Raw genomic sequence first — 17,459 nt, forward strand, 5'->3', positions numbered from 1 at the left:
GTCGGATCGGATAAGAGGGCTGTCGGCAGCGGCACTGGGACCGGGACCGGGACCGGCAATGGCCAGCGGGGAGGCAGCAGACGCGGCAGAGGCAGCACCGCCAGCGGCAGCGGCGGCGGCGGCAGCAGCAGCATCAAGATCATCCTGCATCACCACTGCCTCCTCGTTGTCCACGTCCATGCCGTCCCCTCGGTCCTGCTCCAGCCGCGCCGCATGCTCCTGCATGTGCTTATGCCACCAGTTGAGCCCCAGGTTGGACGACTTGCGCCGGAACCGGTACTGGCCGGCCTCTTCGTCCCGGGGGCTGGCCTCGGGCGAGCTGCCGCTGTCAGTCGAGCTCTCGCGGAAGTAGAAGTGAGCCACACCACCCTCGCGGGGGCGGCTGTTGGGGAACGCGGCGAGGGCAACCTCTTCAATCTGCCGTGCGACTTGTTTAGCCGCCAGGTCCAAGAGGTACTCCTGCACACCCTCCTCCTCCGTCTCGCGCCGGGTGGGCGGGAATGGGCGTGATACATTGCGCTGCGGCTCGTCGTCGCCGGCCGGGCCCAGCTGCCGACGGCTCGCCTTTGGCTTCGCCGAGTAAATGTGATTTGTGTAGGGAGTGATGTCTGTCTTGTCCGTGGGTCGAGTGGCCGGCCCAGGGTCGCCGACTCTCCTAACTCGTCTGGACGTCTCGATGAGCTGGGGAGCAAAGCGTCGCCTCTCTTGCGACGTCTCGCGGTCGTGCATCTCCGGCGGGAATTGCGCCTCGGGAGATCGAGGTGAGGGCTCCGGGGTCAGCTCCGGGTTGGGCCCTATCCTCTGGTGCGACGTATAATCGTAGACATTCTTGCGGTAGGATTGAAACGTCGTCTCGATCGGGACGGGGACGAAGCGCCGTCGCGGTGGCCCCGTATCTGCCATGGCTGCTCTGTAGGTATAGTGTTTGTGTAAAGTGCTCGTATGCGGGTGGCGATCAGCCGCGGGGAATTTGGTAATTGAGAGCTGAGAAGTGAGAGGAAAACGGTGACGAGCTTCTCAAGACGATGTCGCTTCCGTCCCAGGGCTTGAGGCTTGGGGACTCCGGCAGTAGGAGCCTTGCTGGAAGGTCCTGAAGGGTGAAGGGACAAGCCGTTGGGAACAGGACATGCGGCTGCAGGAGAAAGCTGGTGTCGGTCGAGGCGGTAAAGGTATAGATAGCTGGGCACACGAGGTGGCGCGAGTGTGTCGTCTTGGTGCCTCGTATGCGGTATGTGATATGCGGGATGGGTGTCGCCGTATGTACGAGCAACGCACAAGGCAAGGCGGGCATGCACCCGTATGGGCTTTCAGGCGGTGCCGGCGGGGCTGGATGGTGCAGCTATCGCGCTCTCTGCTGCGAGTCGCCTCCCTCCGTCTTCCGGCTTATGGGCTTATGTATGGATGGCCGACGGTTCGGATTCTGGACGTCTGGATTGGGCAGGGATTGGACGGCGGACTGCGGATGCAGATGCAGATGCAGCGAGCCGTGCCCCAGGGCTTTTTGCGCGCTCGACTCGAGGATCCCCCAAGCAGTTCGGACGGGGCCTGGACAGGTGGATGCTTGGACGAGCAGCAGCAGCAGCAAACTGAGGGCGATCAGGTCGCAGTCACAGGCGATGCGGGGGGCGTCGGATGCGATGGGAAGTGGTGCTGATCTGATGCTTGTAGCCGAAGCTGGTGCTGGTGCGAGCTGGTGCTGCCGGCACCGCAGCTCCCTCAGTCAGTCGCCCGTTCGTTTTCTCACGATAAGTCAATCGAGGGCACAAGCGTTGGCCACGACTGGACCCTTGCGTGGCCAAAGTGCCCGCACAGTACGCCGCTGGCTGATCTCACCCGTCCGCACCGTCTCAGGTGACGGCTACGCACTTAAGGGGGGGGGGGTTTTCTGGGGCGTTTCTGTAGGCCCAGGGACCATTAGGGGGGCTATCGTCGGCAGTGTAGGGCCCCTGAGGTGCTGGAGCTGCTGGAGAGAGCTTCCACTCTCAACCTCTGCGACCACTTACGAGCAGCTTCAACCTGCAATTAATATCGCAGCACCCACTGCGCAATTAAGAAGCCCAGTGTCGCAATTCATCCTCTTTGTCACGGAAACCCGGATTGACACTTTGACTCCTGCGGCGAAAAAAAACTCTGAATGCACACGTGCTGCATGCCACTCAGCAACGCCCCCCGTACCAGCCGGGCCTCTGCAGCAGGGGAAAGGATGCGCATGCCGGACAAGCCCACAGTCTGCCGCCCGGGCCTCGGCACGGTGTCTGTACCTGGACCTGCCCTGGACCCGGTGGACCTGGACCCTTCTGAACTGGAGCAATCAAGTATCCATTCACAAGCCATCAAGCAGGCAATTGAAGCAAGCAAGAGAGCCATGGAAGACAGGTTTTCCCCAAAATTTGCCCCTCCTTTCTTGTCTCTCGCACTCACCGGCTCGAGCCCACGATGCACATTGCCGGCCAATCGTCGCCGGCGGCTGCTGGTCATGAGAGTCGGATCCGATTGGATTCATCCAGCCATTCACTTCACTCGCTCGCGCATCCCCCGCGTGGCTACCGGCGGGCTACCACGTTTTCTCTTGTCCCTTTTTTTCTTCTTCTTCTTTTCATGCTCCTTTTCCCTTTTTCTTCCTCTTTGGGATGCTTTGCTGTTAGGTAATGCCGGACATTAATGGCCTAACGTGGCCATCGTCGTTGATGCTTCTCGGCATCATGGACTTGTCTGGATGGAATGGGTGTAATTCCGCTGTCATTGACTGTAAACACGATGCAACACAAACTCATGAGCCGAAGGCGCAGACTCGCGATAAGCACGTTCGATAATACCGCATCCGGCATCTTCAAGTTGTACCTTAGACACGAAGTCCTACATGTAAGGTAGGTACTTCGTACTCATCCTTTCATCCTCGTCGGCTGCCCTTCCAGAACAGTTCGAATCTCGCCAAACCCCCTTGTGCGGGCTCCGTCTCCAAGCGCTAGGGCTCACGGATTCTTTCCGGCTTCCTGGTGCTGGGACATGGACTTGTCTCTTAGGCTCCTTTTTACACGATGCGACTTCACCGACATTCTTTTCTTCTTTTTTGATTTTTGCTTCCTTTTTGCCGGGAGTTGCTTTGCCGACGGTAATCACCTGAAAGCAACGCATTCGTTGCGTTTCCTATTCTTGATAAGCTTGCAGTAGTTCGTACTCGTACGAGTACATCGTGCCCACGATATCAGGTTGCCGTGCGAAGCCCCAAGCGCCTCAATTGATAGCGCCAACGACTTTGTTTGCGGCCGATGACGGAACGAGCAGTTATGTCATTAGCCTCTCTCCAGCCAAACCATCTCGCTCAACACGGAAACCGGGATTGCTAGAGAACTTTAGCACCGCTCTAGAGAAATCATGGCTGGCCCATCGAAAACCGACAATTGCGGTGCCTGGCTGGCTTAGATCCAGGGGAGAAAACCACATCAAACTGCGCCACGATGGGGAAGGGCTGGAGAAGGGATCTAAGATTGCCACAATTTCACAGTTACGGAGCCGGCGAAGATGAGGTGCTCCGTACAGTAAGTTCTTTCGAATTGACTCGAGGAAGCGCGCTTTTTATAGATGCCTAAGCAGATCCGAGATGATCTTTGAGCTATTTTTGTCTTGTTCATGACAAGATTGTCCGCTGGAGCCGAGGTTTACACGCCAAATTCGCCGGATTGTGCTCTTTGTAGAGGCAGATTGTTACAAGTGCTCCCGCAGATGTGAGGCTGATGGAGATGGGAGAACGAGGCCGGCCGTGCGACTCCATAACGGCGTGTTAGTAGGCGATGACATTCCGTAGAAGCCATTTTTTCTTCTTCGTTGCCGTATTACGTCGTGTGTTTCTATTTTTTACGATTCGAACCCATATTACTGAAATTGCACCGTCTTGTATGAAGTGCTAGAAGTGTGTTCGATTTCTCCTGTAACTTGCAATACTCGTATGTGCCGCTTTTTTGTCTCGAGTAATGTACCGAATCGATAGAGTCCTGCTTCTCCTATTTTCGAGCTGGGGGACGTCGTCGAGCAAGGACACGTGCAGGATACAGCCAAGCACGGGGAACGGCTCCAGCTGCAGCTGTTCCTCTTTACCCGCTCGGCTCGGCTCAGCTTCTACTACTAGGTAGTACCTTGAATTCAGGCCAGCAACTGCTCAACCGAGATGCTGGCGTGCAAGGTTCATGACAAGCTATTCGGCTGCCAACGCCCGCTGTACCTGGATCTGTGCATACAGCACGCGCCTTGTTCGCCTGACTCTGTACATACTATCGCGGCTCTCAACGGCAAGCACCATGTTCTCTCCGCAACTGGTAGCTGCATGTTGTTGAAAGTCTTATTCAGCACACCGCTTTTGAGATGAGAGTCACGAATGGGGGCGTGCTGGCGCTCTTAGCGCTTGGGTAATGTAGTTGTAGGCACGGCGTGTTAATAAACCCACATTGGAGATGGCAACGAGGAACTGATGCCAGGTTGGTTGGTTGCTACCTAGTAGTAGTGCGAATAGCATCACGGCTGGTGTGCGCGAGATATTGGCTTACCCTGTAGTTAGTGGCCAATATTGAGTTGGCGATTTACATGATGATCGTGTTGGTGCGGTAGATCAAAGGCGGTATGTACATGTATACATGTACATGGCGTGTTTGAACTTGCTCAATGTTGTTTTATGTACACTAGCTCGTGAAAGTATTCTATTGCCGCGATGTTTACGGAAGTTGCAATATCTCTCCATCATACTACCACCAACACATAAACAGAACATTATTAACAAGAATGGTATCCCATCATAAAACATCCTCTGAGCCACGACACCATAGGCCCGCAAGCAGTCAGCTGTTAGTACTTGCGCACAAGCCGAGACAACGAAAAAGTTTAATGAGCCCAGTTGCTACGTGGCATAGGAATGCTGTTTGCGGTATGCAGAATCAGGGGCTTGGTTTCTACAAAGTGAAGTGCTCATCGATTCATTGCCTGGCTTGAAAACCAAGTTCTGTGCATGGAAAGAGGCTTGGCCGTTTGTCCACGAGATCAACTCCTTGCAGATAACGTGCATGCGTGCTTAGAGACTGGCGGTTATTTACTGTACCTCTTCTGGTTTTGCTCCGGCTGGGCTGCAGGAGGCTCAAGGTTGATCGGCAGATACGCGCGATCGAGGGCATGTCTTGCACAGAAAGAGAGACAACAGATAGACAACACTCGGAACAGAGAATCTGCACCTGCACTCTGCCAATTGCCTTTCTATTACCCTTCATTAAGTAATCCACACTCTCTCCTCCCCCTATTTTCGTAGGTACCTATCTTGTCCAGTGCGATTTGCTAGCACTCTTCTCTACTATATCTGCACTTCTCAGCATCTTCTTTGTTCGCAGCATACATGTATCGGCGAGTGCTGCCAGTGGTGCCTCTTGTTTCCCGGTCCAGCCAATCGGGCTGCTGCCCCTCGCAAAGAGCTTTTTTGCCCCTGCCGCGTGCGTCTGGCAAGGGGGAGAAAAGAAGGAAAACTTGGCAGTGGCTGCAGGGGGGGGGGGGGGCCGCCCTGTTAGCATGTTGCCCGCCAGAGAGCTCCTCACGAAAGTGGTGGCTCTTGTTGTCTGAGTGCGGAGTCTGTGCCTGAGAGCGTGCTGTGGCACCGTATCGTATCCCGAAGATGTGGGCTAACGGCGCGTTTGGATGGAACTCTTGGGAAACATACACTATGCTGGTGGATACGCTAAGGTGCTGATGCCGAGACTTTGTGGATGCTTGATGGGGGCGATGAAATGGATCGTGAGGTTGTTCAATGAGGGGAGGAGGAGATAGTAGAAAGAGAGAGAGATGAAAGAGAAAGGCGTTCAGTTGGCTATACTAACACAGGAGAGCACAAACACAAGAGTAAGATGAGAGTCTCGGCTCCTGGGAAATTGGTGCCATGCAGGCGGTTGTCGCACAAAGCAAGATGCGTGCCTTGAGAGGTGGCACATGAGGAACCCGGTTCATGCATCCGGTGAAGCTGCGCGTCCGAGACATACAAAAGAGCCTCCAGTCTGATAGGGCGAGAGGGAACGGCGGCACAAAGCAGGTACCTACAGGGCAAAGATGCCACGGCGGGAGAAAGGGCTTACACGCAGCAGTTGGTGGGTTTCAGAATGATTATGTTGCTGCTCGCGTGATGGCTGCTTGTATTCAGGGACTGCTTGATTGGTTTACAGGTGGGATAGTATGTGTATGTATGTATGTATGTACGGTCGTAGCAAGCAAGCATGAAAGCTGTTGACTTCTGCTGAGAATGCAGTGTTGGACGGTGTGCCACGGGCTTGGTGATGGCGGGACAGGAGCCACGGGTCCTTGCATGGGACGTGCCGAGAAAAAGTCTGGGCGCAAAGCGGCAAACAGACCGAGAAGCCAAGGAGCTTGGGGAGATCGGCAAGGCCAGATGCCGTGAATAGCTTCGAGGCCTCGTCCTGATGCCATCAGTATGACATGGTGCCAAGCTGCTAAAGCAAGGGCTCTCAGCTGAGCATGGAGGACAAGGAGCACTACTAGTATTGCTACTGTACTAGTGGCTGAATTGATTGAGATCTGGGATGAAATCTCAAGACATGAGTGGAAGAGAGACGTTTAGCAGAGCAGGATTTGGGATGAAGCCATTGCAAGTGCAGTATGCGGTGGTGACACGAGGGAAATAAGAAGGAGCAGCAGCTTCGAGACAAGGCCAATGAATGCTTGCCGGGCAGACAGCTCTTGCAAAGTTAAAAAACAAGTCACTGACTAGGCGGGAGCAGAACAAGATGCAGCTGCTTTTGTCCAACACAGCTCCGCCAGCTGCTTGCATGTACTCGTACTAGCCGGGATCCAGATCGTCTCCAAGGAGGCAAACGGCGTTGCTGGGCCGCCGAGGCGGTCGCAGGGCCTGTCAGCTGTGCTGTGGTTTGATGTGGTGCGACGGGCACTTTTGATCAGATGCTAGTCGAATCGATGCTGTTGGATAGAGGACAAAGTACGGAGGAGGTACTTGAATGGAGTGTGACACGAGAGGAAGAGGGGAGGAAGTGAAGATGAGATGAGATGGGACGAGATGGGGTGAGGAGAAGAGGCGCGGACGGCTGGGCTGCTTTCGGACTCTCCATCGTCTTGGGATGGCTTTCTCTTTGTTCCCCCTTATCACAGCTGAATCCTGGCGTCTTTTTGGTCGTGTGGCTCGGCTGCGATATCCATCGCTCTGGCATCTTGGCTGCCACACGCCCTTGTGCTGTAGCGGCTTCTCGCATCCGGGCTTGATAGCACAGGGAGCATACAACATTGAATGTACGCAACTGAGAACTCCACGTCTCGCCAGTCCCTGCGCGCCTCGAGACGGGCAGTAGCTTAGGTGCCTAGCAAGCAACGAGTAATGCCGCATCAAACACTGCCTTTGTCTCGTCTTCATCTTTATGAGCAGCATTCGGCATCATCAGCAGCATCAGCCGCGGTCAGCAATCAATCAACTTGAAATCCTGCCATCGCTAGCGCGCAGGCCGTTATCCGCCACTAAGACAGACCAAGAGAACGTCCAGTCCAGCCAGTGCCGTCAAAATCAAAGGAAAATAAGGAAATAAGAGTTGAGAGAGGCTCGAGTCGAGAACTTTCAAGTTGCAACCTCCAGTTTCGTTTCATTCGTTTCGCTGGTCCGTACACATCAGGTACCTCATGCACACGCACCTGCACATGCACATGCACGCCCAACTCGAACCTTAGCATCACCGTCTGGAGCGGGCCACGCCGCTTCGGCCACTAAGGTATTTGCTTCCTGTCGCCGAATCCAGGGCCGGGAAGCTTTCCATTCTTTACCCTCTCCCCCTCGGTTTTTATTTCTTTTCACTCTTTTCCAAGTTTTCCCAGCCAGCTCAGCCACTCGCCTACCTGGAGCAAAGCAGCTCATTCCGCGTGGGCTCTGCTGGTTGACGGATTCTATTACAGCCTCTGGTCGTCTTCATTTGTCGTTGTCCCTCCCATCGCCTATCATTTTCCATTTCTGCACTCTCGCATGGGCTCTCCTCCACTTACAGAAGAGCCTCGCATCCCCGGTATTCGGCTCAATACGAGTAGAAGCTGCTTCTCTGGAGCACCCCTGCACGAGGTACCGGCAAAATTCAGGGACGAGGAATCGGAAAGAATAGACGAAGAAGAGAGCAGAAAGGCACGAGAGACGTCAATTGCAGATCACTGCCAGTAGCCTCACCAGTAGCCTCACCAGCTATTATCAGTCGTCCAACAATCAACCAACATACAAATACAACTACCGTATCACAGCACCGTCGCGAGCCTAGAACCAGGACCAGACCCTTGGCGGGCTGCTCATGTCTCGGCCATCACGCGCGCCCCCAATCGAGAGATAGAGGCTTCGATACGCACCAGCTCGCCCACCTGACCATCCCGGATAGAGACGCAACGGGGGGGGGGACAGTTCCTTTTTGGTTGGGAGTAGCGGAACAAGTACATACGAGGCGGTAGAAGGAGGGCATTCTTGGAACGAGATACTAATACGAGGCCGCATTCCCTCGGCTGCTCTCGCCATGCCAGTCGCCGAAGCAGACGCCGAAGCTGCTGCTGCTTCTGCTGCTGCGACGACAGTAGTAGCAGGGGCCTCGCCCAGCCATAGGAATGCCGATTCAACAGAGGCCGCTGACAGACTCGTTGCCTCGTCGCCACCCTCGACTCCCACGAGCCCCGTGTCGCCGACCTTTCTGTCCGTCGCCGGCCGGGTCAGCACGCCCTTGAGCCTGTTTGTCGACTCTGCGCCCAGCAGCGGCAAGAAGAAGATGCTGTCGCCGTCGTCGCCCACCAGCCCCGGCTCCGAGAGCGCTGCGGAACTGCGCCAGCGCTACCTGGCCATGTCGCCCACGGCGTCGGCCGGCACGAGAACCGGAGATTCGATGCTTGCAGAGGCGGAGAGGATGCGCCGGGAGCGGACATTGCTGCAAGAGCAGCAAGAACAGGAACAGGAACAGGAACAGGAACGGGAACACCAGCAGCGGGAGAGAAGGCGAGGGCGCGAGAGACGGGATCAGGAACAGGAACAGGAACAGGAACAGATGGATGAGACAGCCTGGAGGGAACAGAGCACAGGGACAAACACAGGCGCAGACACACGCACAGGACCGCCGCTGCCGTGGTCGCCCAGCACCAGCACCAGCATCAGCAACCTGGACTCGAATGTCGCGGCGTCTGCGTCGTCCGTCGCCGGCGACAGTAACAAGCATGGCCATGACCTCTCCAGAGGCGTCATTTCCGCTCCCCTGGCGCAGAGCCCCAACGCACGCGCCAGGCGAGGAGGCCAACACGAGCGCCCCCGGGATTCGGACATCGCGACGATTACGGGTAATGCTAATAAGCTGGGTGCTACTAATGGCAGCAGCGGTAATACTGCTATTATTACTGCTGCTAGCAGTGCCACCGCTCGTATCCCTGCACCCGAGGATGCGCCATTGCACACGGGCAGCGTGCAGCCGGGCACCAAGCTGGCCCATCCCAAGCCCATCCTGCACATTGCAACCGACGTCTCGTCGCCGTCGAGGCTCACCCACCACGCCGACCTGCTCACGCGCTCCGCGTCCGCCGTCAGCAACGTCGCCCACCTCGAAGCCACGGCCGAGCGCCTGTCCATGACCAGCAGCATCGACGATGCCATCCGCGAGCTGCACTGCGAACTGAAGCGAAGCGACAGCAGACGATCCTCCATCCTCGCCGCCAGGGCCGCCTCCGCCGACGAGCACAACAACCCCAACTCGACGCGCCTGCGCCGCCATCCCTCCAACTCCAACTCGACCTCGTCCGCCGCCGCGGCCGCCCGGCAAAGGGGCTACTCGCCCGCCTACGGCGTCATGTCGCCCACCTCCTCCATCAGCGGCCGCATGCGCTCCGGCTCCAACGCCTCCGCCGGCCGCCCGGAGCACGACGCCATCAACTCCATCCTGTCCCGCCACGGCCCGGGCAAGAGCTCCGTCAGGAGCGTGCGCTCCGCCAAGCCGTCGCTGGCTGAGATCTCCGAGTCCGAGCCAATCTCCCTCAACCAGCACGTGCTGGACCAGGTCGACGCCGTGCCCCCGGCTGAGCAGCACGTCGCCGCCGACGCCCGCAGCATCATCGAGCAGGACGCCGTCGGCCTGCCGCACACGGACGAGTTCCACGACATGCTCGAGGGCGGCTTCCGGAGCCACCGGGCCTCCAACCTGGTCCTCGTCAACCCGGATCTGCCCTCGAGCTCCGACTACGATGAGCACGAGCACCGCGATGCTTACGACGACGACCGGCCCATGACGGCCAACTCTACAAATACCTTCCAGGTCGCCCAGGATGCCTTTGTCGATTTTGACGGCGCCCACTGCGAGACGGACACCGAGGATGATCGTTTCGCTTCTACCGTCGACATGGGGGCGCCCTCGCACAAGCGAGAGAGGCTTCCCGACCTGTACCAGCACCAGCAGCCTCCTGCTGCTCCCCAGCTGCCCCAATCTTATTCCCAATCCCAATCCCACGCCCAACCCGTATCCCTACCTCCTATCGTCGATGACGATCACCTGCCCACCCCCCAACCCCCCGCGACCGAGTTCGCGAGGCCGCACTCTTACTTTGATCAGCAAACCGGCCAGCACATGCTATACTACCCAGCCCGTGTCCCTGCCATGCTCAACCTGCCGCCCAAGCTGTCCAACAAGCCCAAGGCCGCCGACCGCAACCAGCGACGCTCCCAGCTCCTGGACGCCATGATGCAGCCCAAGAGAAAGTCCATCGTGCCCGACCTGGACAAGATTACCCTGCCCGACCCTCTGTCCGGCCACCGCAACTCGTTTGCCGCCCTGTCGGTGGCTGACAACCTCGAGGGTGTCGACAATGCCACCACGCCCACCGGCTGGTTTGAGGAGGCCGCAGCGCAAGCACCAAGCGAAGCCCACCCGCCCTCCCTGGAGGATCTTCGCCGGCCCCAGCGGCTGTCCAAGATGAACAATGACAAGCACAAGTCGACTTCCGGCCTGGACCTGCCCCCGCATCTCCGAGCCAGCGTCTTCTTCGAGCAGCCGTCTGAGCTCCCTGAGATTGAGATCAAGGATGGGTCTGCCATGGCAACGCTCGAGAGCATCCTCGATGCCTCGGCGACTGCTCCCGTCAGCGCCTTTACCGACCACCCGTATGCCGGCAAGCTGGGCTCAGAGGTGTACGGCAAGCCGAAGAATAAGAAGACGAAGAAGAAGAAGGAGACCAAGCGCAAGTCACAGCAGCTGGATGTCGCGACTGCCGAGACAGGGACGAAAGAAAAGTCCACCATCAAGCTGCTCACCAAGAGGAGCCATAGCAGCTTGCTCGGCGGCAAAGCCAGCAGCAACCCAGACCCCACCGCCACGCAGGGCGATGGTCATGGTGATGCCCACGAGGAATCAGAGGAGGAGGAGGAATCAGAGGAAGAGGAAGAGCAGCTTGAGGAAGGCATCCTTGACGGCGTACCCACCACGCTCCTCGGCGAATTACACCTCCGCAAGCAGCAGCAGAAGCAGCGAATCCTCAACAATGGCAACGTGGCGCCTCAAGGCCTGCGCGCCACCCTCCTCGAGATGGATGCCGTCGCCGAGATGCAGCGCAAGCAACGCCTGAAGAGCCGCGTCAACCTTGCCTGGGAAGATCCGAACGTGGCCGCAGAGCACCACATATCCGACGACGAAGACGTGCCGCTGGCCGTCATCGCCGCCCTGCACCAGGGAGCCAAGAACATGGCCGACGTCGAACGTCCCCTGGGACTGATGGAAGTCCGCCAGCTGGAGGAAAACGAACCGCTGAGCCACCGTGCTGCCCGTCTCAAGGGACGGACGTCGCTCGCCGTGACCGCGAAGCGCCAGAGCGCACTAAGCCTGGGCCCCACGCGCATGGCCGAAGTGCAGCCCCCGGCGCCCTCGCCGCGCATTGTCGAGCCAGATGTCGGGGCGGACGAAGATGCACGCACCACCATTGCCCCCGAACCGCTTGCGCCCGAGATTGAGGAGGAGACGCTGGCCGCCAGGAAGAAGCGTCTGGCAGAATCCCAGCTGCCCAAGGCCCGTCCCGTCAGCAGCACCTTTTCCATGGAGCTTCTGAGCCAGTTTGGCGGTCCCGATGAGAACGAGACCAAGAGCAGCGGCAAGAAGTCGCCCAACAATCTGGCTGTCGAGGACGAGACGCTGGGCCAGCGCCGTCGCCGTCTGCAGGCCGAGCGGGAGGCTCGCGAGAGAGAGATGAGCTATGGAAACCTGACGGGCGAGAGACCCGTCAGCTACGGCAACCCGACGAACCAGCCGGCCGGAAAGGGGTTGACCCGCCGGGTGAGCATGGCCGACATGCTCTCGGTGCACCAGAATATCGAAAACCCTCGCATTGCGGAAGAGAGACGCCGGCAGCAGGAGCAGATGAGGATCGCCGAGCAGGAGGCCAGAATGGCGGCCGTGCGAGCCCAGATGCCCACGACCCTCATCCAACCGGGCAACGCCCGCACCGGAGGCTTCAAGGGCGGCCTGTACAATGACGGAACGGGCGGCCTCGGCCTCGAAGCCGCCCGGTCGAGCACGGCCCTCAACACCTTGCAGACGCGAAGCTTCACCAACACGGGCCCCGGGAACCGAGCGACGATGATGGTGCCGCCGACCGGATACGGCAGGCCGCAGGGACTGCAGCACTCGTATAGCACGATGACGGGGTTCCATGGCGCTGCGAACGGAATGGGTCCGATGGGCGGGATGAACACGATGAGCATGTACGGCGCTGGCAACTTGTATGGCGCGAACGGGCTCATCAACCAGGGCATTCCCATGTCGAATCCTAATGGGAGCTTGGATCGCGTCGAGAGGTGGCGGCAGGGCGTTTTCCCCTGATGCTCCTGGATGGGTGTATACACTATAAAGGAGAGACGCACGAAGAAGCAAGCGGCATCTAGACGACTATTGTTCCCTTTGTTTTGGGGCAGCGCATGCGAGAAAGCCAGACGGCAAACAGGGGGCTTACAGAGGCCTGTGTTGTGATACTGGTGGTGGAGAAGTTGCCGTGGATTTGCAAACACATGTTACCTGACTTTTTTTTTTTTTTTTTTTACTTTGTTTACCTAATGGAGGGAGAAGGAGAGGAGGAAAGGGGGGAAAGGGCTCGTATAGTAGGGGCCTAGCATTGCATGGCGCATGGGGAATATTTGCTATTTTGTTTAGGAGAAGTTGGCCATGTCTGCTTAGGAAAGTCGAGGGTGTTTGTTTGCTAGAAGGAGATTTGGAGTGTTGGGGAGGAGAGAAAGAAGGAGATGTCTGTGATGTATACCTGCCTTTTATATATACGTGCGTAAGGTATATATATGCTCTTGTCATCCTTGGTGTTGAACTTGTTGTATTGAAATTAATTAGAGGGGGGATGGATTGAGGTGTAGCTAGCTGTAGCTGTAGCGTATGATTGGATTTACAAAGGGTTTGGTTTGATTGTTTGGTGGTTCGTGGGGTGTCTTGTGAAGAATGATGAGTTGGTCTTGTACTATCGCACCTTTTGAGTTTTGATATAGGAAAACCTTCTGTTACCCATGACTTGTTTTTACTAGGGCTCCTATTCGGATAGGCAATGATTGGTGTTTCAGGGGGATGTGAGCTGTGTCAGAAGTCAGAGAGTTTGTGCCTCCGAGATGCAGTTTGCTTGCTATATGGAGTACACTCCTACAGCAGAATACAAAATCGCACACTAATCAGTTCTCAAAGACACGGTAGTTGAGGTAGGTCCTTCGTTTTGAGACGGAATTTTTGAGCATATAAAGTGCGTATCCTTGCGGTGATGGGATTTTCGGGCGGAGTTTATGGCCTCTATGGATGTTGCGATGGCTTCTTACACTTGGTCGTGACTGTGAGATCTGGGCAATTCTTTCTCGCCTGGGCTTTATCTCACCAGACGCCCCTTGGACATAGTGGAGTCCCCTGTTTGCCTCACCCTCTTCTTCTTCTTCTTCAGCAGGCCTCAGTTGTCTCGTTTTCTTTCGGTCCAGCACTTGCGTGTGCAATTACTGCTGAGCTCGGCTAAGCAGCAAATCCCTGGACTCGGGCCTCTGCTCTCTTTGAAGGATCACAGATGCTGCTAGCTTGCTACGGGTGAATTATGATTTTGTATACAAGTCTGACGGCCTCCCGTTGGCTTTAGGAGTTATGACATAGGCGCCAGGGATATCAGCATTGGATTTGGGCGTGACTGGTGATCACTGGACAGCCGATACAGGCCAAGGTCCGGCTCTACACCCAGGGGCAGCGTACGTGGGCTTGCGGACAGACCTGGGCGAGTCTTACTATCAACGCGCGCCATGGGGGTTTCTGGTAATGGTCGACTTCATTTATTTAAATCAAGGGTCCCACAAGCCTTCCACCTGCTACATCATGATGATAGAGGCCAAAAAGAATTATCAGTGCCATGCAACACGCCTGAATTCCATGTTACAAGGGCCTATGGCGTGACCAGAGACAGCTGTGGCGCGCGATGGTCGTGTATGCGTACATGTAGAGAGAAGGTGGCCTTCTTGATTTTAACTACCTTATAACACCTTACACTTCAATCATAATTTCGAGTCAAAATATCAAAACCCGTCGGCGAATTCCATCTCCCGCATCAGCTCAATGCAGCTCCACGGGCTCTCTCTCCTCCACACCCTCTTACACAACCTCCGACTCCGATCCGGGATCATGATCAAAACATTCAACACCGCCCCGTCCCCCTCTTCTCCCTCTTCCAATCTGGACGCCAAGGCCCCAAACATGTCGGCAATATAGTCGACCTGTATGTCCCACAGAAACTCCCGCGTCTCGTACAACTCGAGACCTTCGAGGATGCAGCACACCTTTGTGCTTGGAGGAACTTGGCACACGAGCTCGACAAACAGCTCGCACAGGGCAGATAGGTTCTGCTGCGCGCAGGCCTCGAACAGGTCCATGGAGATGAAGCCCAGATCGAGGTGCGGTAGAGCTGTGCTCATTAGCAGCTGAAAGAGGAGACTCCTCATCATATAAGTAGGGCCATGGTGTCGACTGCTGCCATCGACTCGAGCAAAGAAGAAAAGGGGGATTACGTCGCTTTGGGTCGAGAGCGTGCATATCAATGAGGAACTGAAGACTGAAGCCGCAGTCACAGTCGGGCTGCAGTCTTGCAGAAAACACTCGACAAAAAGCAGCGAGGACGACTCCGTCTTGAGCCAGTGGTCAAACTCGCTGTGCCGAATCAAGCCTCTCACTTGTCTGAGGGATGGCACGTCAAAGTTGGATGATTGATGGAGCACGTCTTCCAAGACTTTCATGTGTGCGTATACGTGTATGCCAAGGGCTCCGATGAGCTCCATGTGCGTGATTGCGGGTGTGGTGTTGCGTGTGTTGGTGTTTGTGTTTGCTGCGTAGTGCCATCCTGGTCGGGGACTTCTTGACAACTCGCGGAGATGCCGGTTTTCTTGCGAGATATCCTTTTGTCAGCTCTGCTCAAGCCGTCTCGAGTCAAGATACAAACGACAAGACACCCACCCCTTTCTAGTTCTCGAAGATATCGCCGCTCGTCCTCCATCTCCCTCAAACGCTCATGCATCTCCTCTAAAAGCAAAGTCTGCGCCTGAGCAGCACTATCCTTGGATCTCAGAGTCTCGGCAAACCTGTCATAGAACCCTTGCAAGGCTCGCTGCATGACTTGAGGCAGCTCGGTCATCTGGTCGGTTAGCTTGCCAACCGACTGTTTCGAAGCTTCTATGCTGGATTGCATGTCGGGAAGGAGATTCGCGTTGGACTTGATGTCGCCCATTGATGCAATTTTTGACCTCTCCATGTGTTCGTTGAGCTCAGTTATGTTGGCTTTCCAGCGCTCGAGGATTATGTCCGCGGTATCTGTTTCGGAGAGCTGAAGTTGAAGACTGTGCTTGACCTTGACGTACCCTGAGTTTATAGTTATGGAGGCAAGCTTCAAAAGAGACATCAACTTTCTGTGTGGATGGACTCACACTTTTCCTTGCCCAAGAGCCTCCTTATCAAAACAGGCATATCCCGCACGACGGTGCAGAAAAACTCCCGCTGTCGCTGGAGCTGCTCTTGTTCAGCCCCAAGTTTGTCAAAGGCCATACTGATCGTTGTCATTTTCCACGATATATCCTGGAAAAGCTTGAGGATTTTTGTTTTGATCTCCAAGTTACACTTGGCTACCTGTAATCATGAGCATCTCCACGCATAGTTGGACATGTCTGAGAGTTGTTTGTAATATGTACCTTGAGCAGCAAGGCCATTCCGCCTCTTAAAACCCCCAGTCCCCAATCTTCAGGAATCGCTTCCACAACCTCTGACGCCAGGTTAAGACCAAATAGAGCCGCATCTCGTCTGGCTGCATGTCCATCGCCTTCATACTTGGTCCGCGCCTGGAACATGGCGTCAAACACAGTCGCCCACTTGCACTCGCGATACTTTGGCCCCGTGGACGCCTCATCATGAGCGTTGAGAAGCTTTTCTAAATCCCTTCACATGACCCCATTCTCCGATTAACTCTCTCTTCTGTTTCAGTGATGAGAGTTGGGACAATTATGGGAGCTTACTCGAGCGCGAGACGTTCCTCGGCCTTGAATTCCCAGTCGACAAACTGTGTGGGCTCGCTGAGTGCTGGATGAATCGTTTTGCCTCGCTTGAGGAAGAATTCTTGGGCGTTTTGGATGCTGTCTGGGTGCTTCCCTGACTCATGGCGGGCTTTTCGTGAGAGTTTTTTTGAGAATTGGTGCTCCTTTGCTCTGCTCCATTTCGATTTACCGAGAAATCAAAGAAGAGTGATGAAGTATTCAAATCACCATTCAAAGCAGACATATAGAGACCCTGTTTGAAGAATGCAATCGTGACCTACCTTGACCAATCCAGAGTATCATCAGGCTCAGAGGTTGGGCCTGATGGCTGTTGATGCAACCCCACTGAGGCTGAGGTGCAGGACGTTGGACGCGGCTTGCCCAAACGCTCGTCGTCTACTGGATGGTGTGACAATTTCAGCTGCCAACTGAGCCCCAAAGATCCATCCTGAAAGGCTGTTCGACGGAAGCCCGATGGAGTGACCAATCGTGGGCTCGGGGTGACGCACAAAGTACATGTGCCAAACATGTTAAGGTACCTTTATCGTATGTGTGCCCGAACTTCCGGTTTCGCCTGTCAAGGCGCGCTTTCCCATAGAGCCATTGAGTCTATATACATTGTGATTCCTGTGGGAATTCTATACCTGACCAAAACGAAACTCTACTCACGCACAAGCAGGTCTTTGTCCTGGCGGGAGACTCCTTTGCCAGCTCAATAACGGATGATGCCACGGCACTGAGCCCCGGATACAGCTTCGACCCGTTCTTGTTCACCTTCTACCTTCATTCGTTAGTCGATACTCGCATCAATCCATATTTTGCGATGCAGGCCGTTGACCTTACCCAATTGGCCACGGAAAATGCATCCATGAATGAGCCCGAACAGTCCGAC

General features: G+C 55.9%; 3 protein-coding genes across 3 annotated transcripts in view; 1 reads left to right on the forward strand and 2 right to left on the reverse strand.

Annotated features, from left to right (window-relative positions):
• BBK36DRAFT_1144074 (hypothetical protein) overlaps positions 1 to 903 on the reverse strand; it is a gene marked incomplete at both ends in the record, with an annotated part of 2,089 nt that extends 1,186 nt beyond the window's left edge. Inside the window, one exon of the mRNA XM_024893645.1 lies at positions 83 to 903. Coding sequence (XP_024746329.1) covers positions 83 to 903 — 821 coding nt within the window. The remainder of the gene's footprint in view (positions 1 to 82) is intronic.
• A 7,628-nt stretch (positions 904 to 8,531) lies between these two features.
• BBK36DRAFT_1127137 (hypothetical protein) lies at positions 8,532 to 12,851 on the forward strand (the record flags this gene model as incomplete). The annotated part of the gene is made up of 1 exon (XM_024891467.1): positions 8,532 to 12,851. The coding sequence occupies one exon, from the start codon at positions 8,532 to 8,534 to the stop codon at positions 12,849 to 12,851; it is 4,320 nt and encodes a 1,439-aa protein (XP_024746330.1).
• A 1,718-nt stretch (positions 12,852 to 14,569) lies between these two features.
• Positions 14,570 to 16,811, reverse strand: BBK36DRAFT_1171816 (hypothetical protein; the record flags this gene model as incomplete). The annotated part of the gene is made up of 7 exons (XM_024895626.1): positions 14,570 to 15,442; positions 15,487 to 15,512; positions 15,597 to 15,854; positions 15,968 to 16,166; positions 16,229 to 16,472; positions 16,550 to 16,635; positions 16,758 to 16,811. 7 exons carry the CDS (start codon positions 16,809 to 16,811, stop codon positions 14,570 to 14,572), a joined length of 1,740 nt encoding a protein of 579 aa, XP_024746331.1.
• Positions 16,812 to 17,459: the final 648 nt, after the last annotated feature.

Source organism: Trichoderma citrinoviride (genome assembly GCF_003025115.1).
Source record: "Trichoderma citrinoviride strain TUCIM 6016 unplaced genomic scaffold BBK36scaffold_14, whole genome shotgun sequence".
In the NCBI taxonomy this organism is placed as follows: domain Eukaryota; kingdom Fungi; phylum Ascomycota; class Sordariomycetes; order Hypocreales; family Hypocreaceae; genus Trichoderma; species Trichoderma citrinoviride.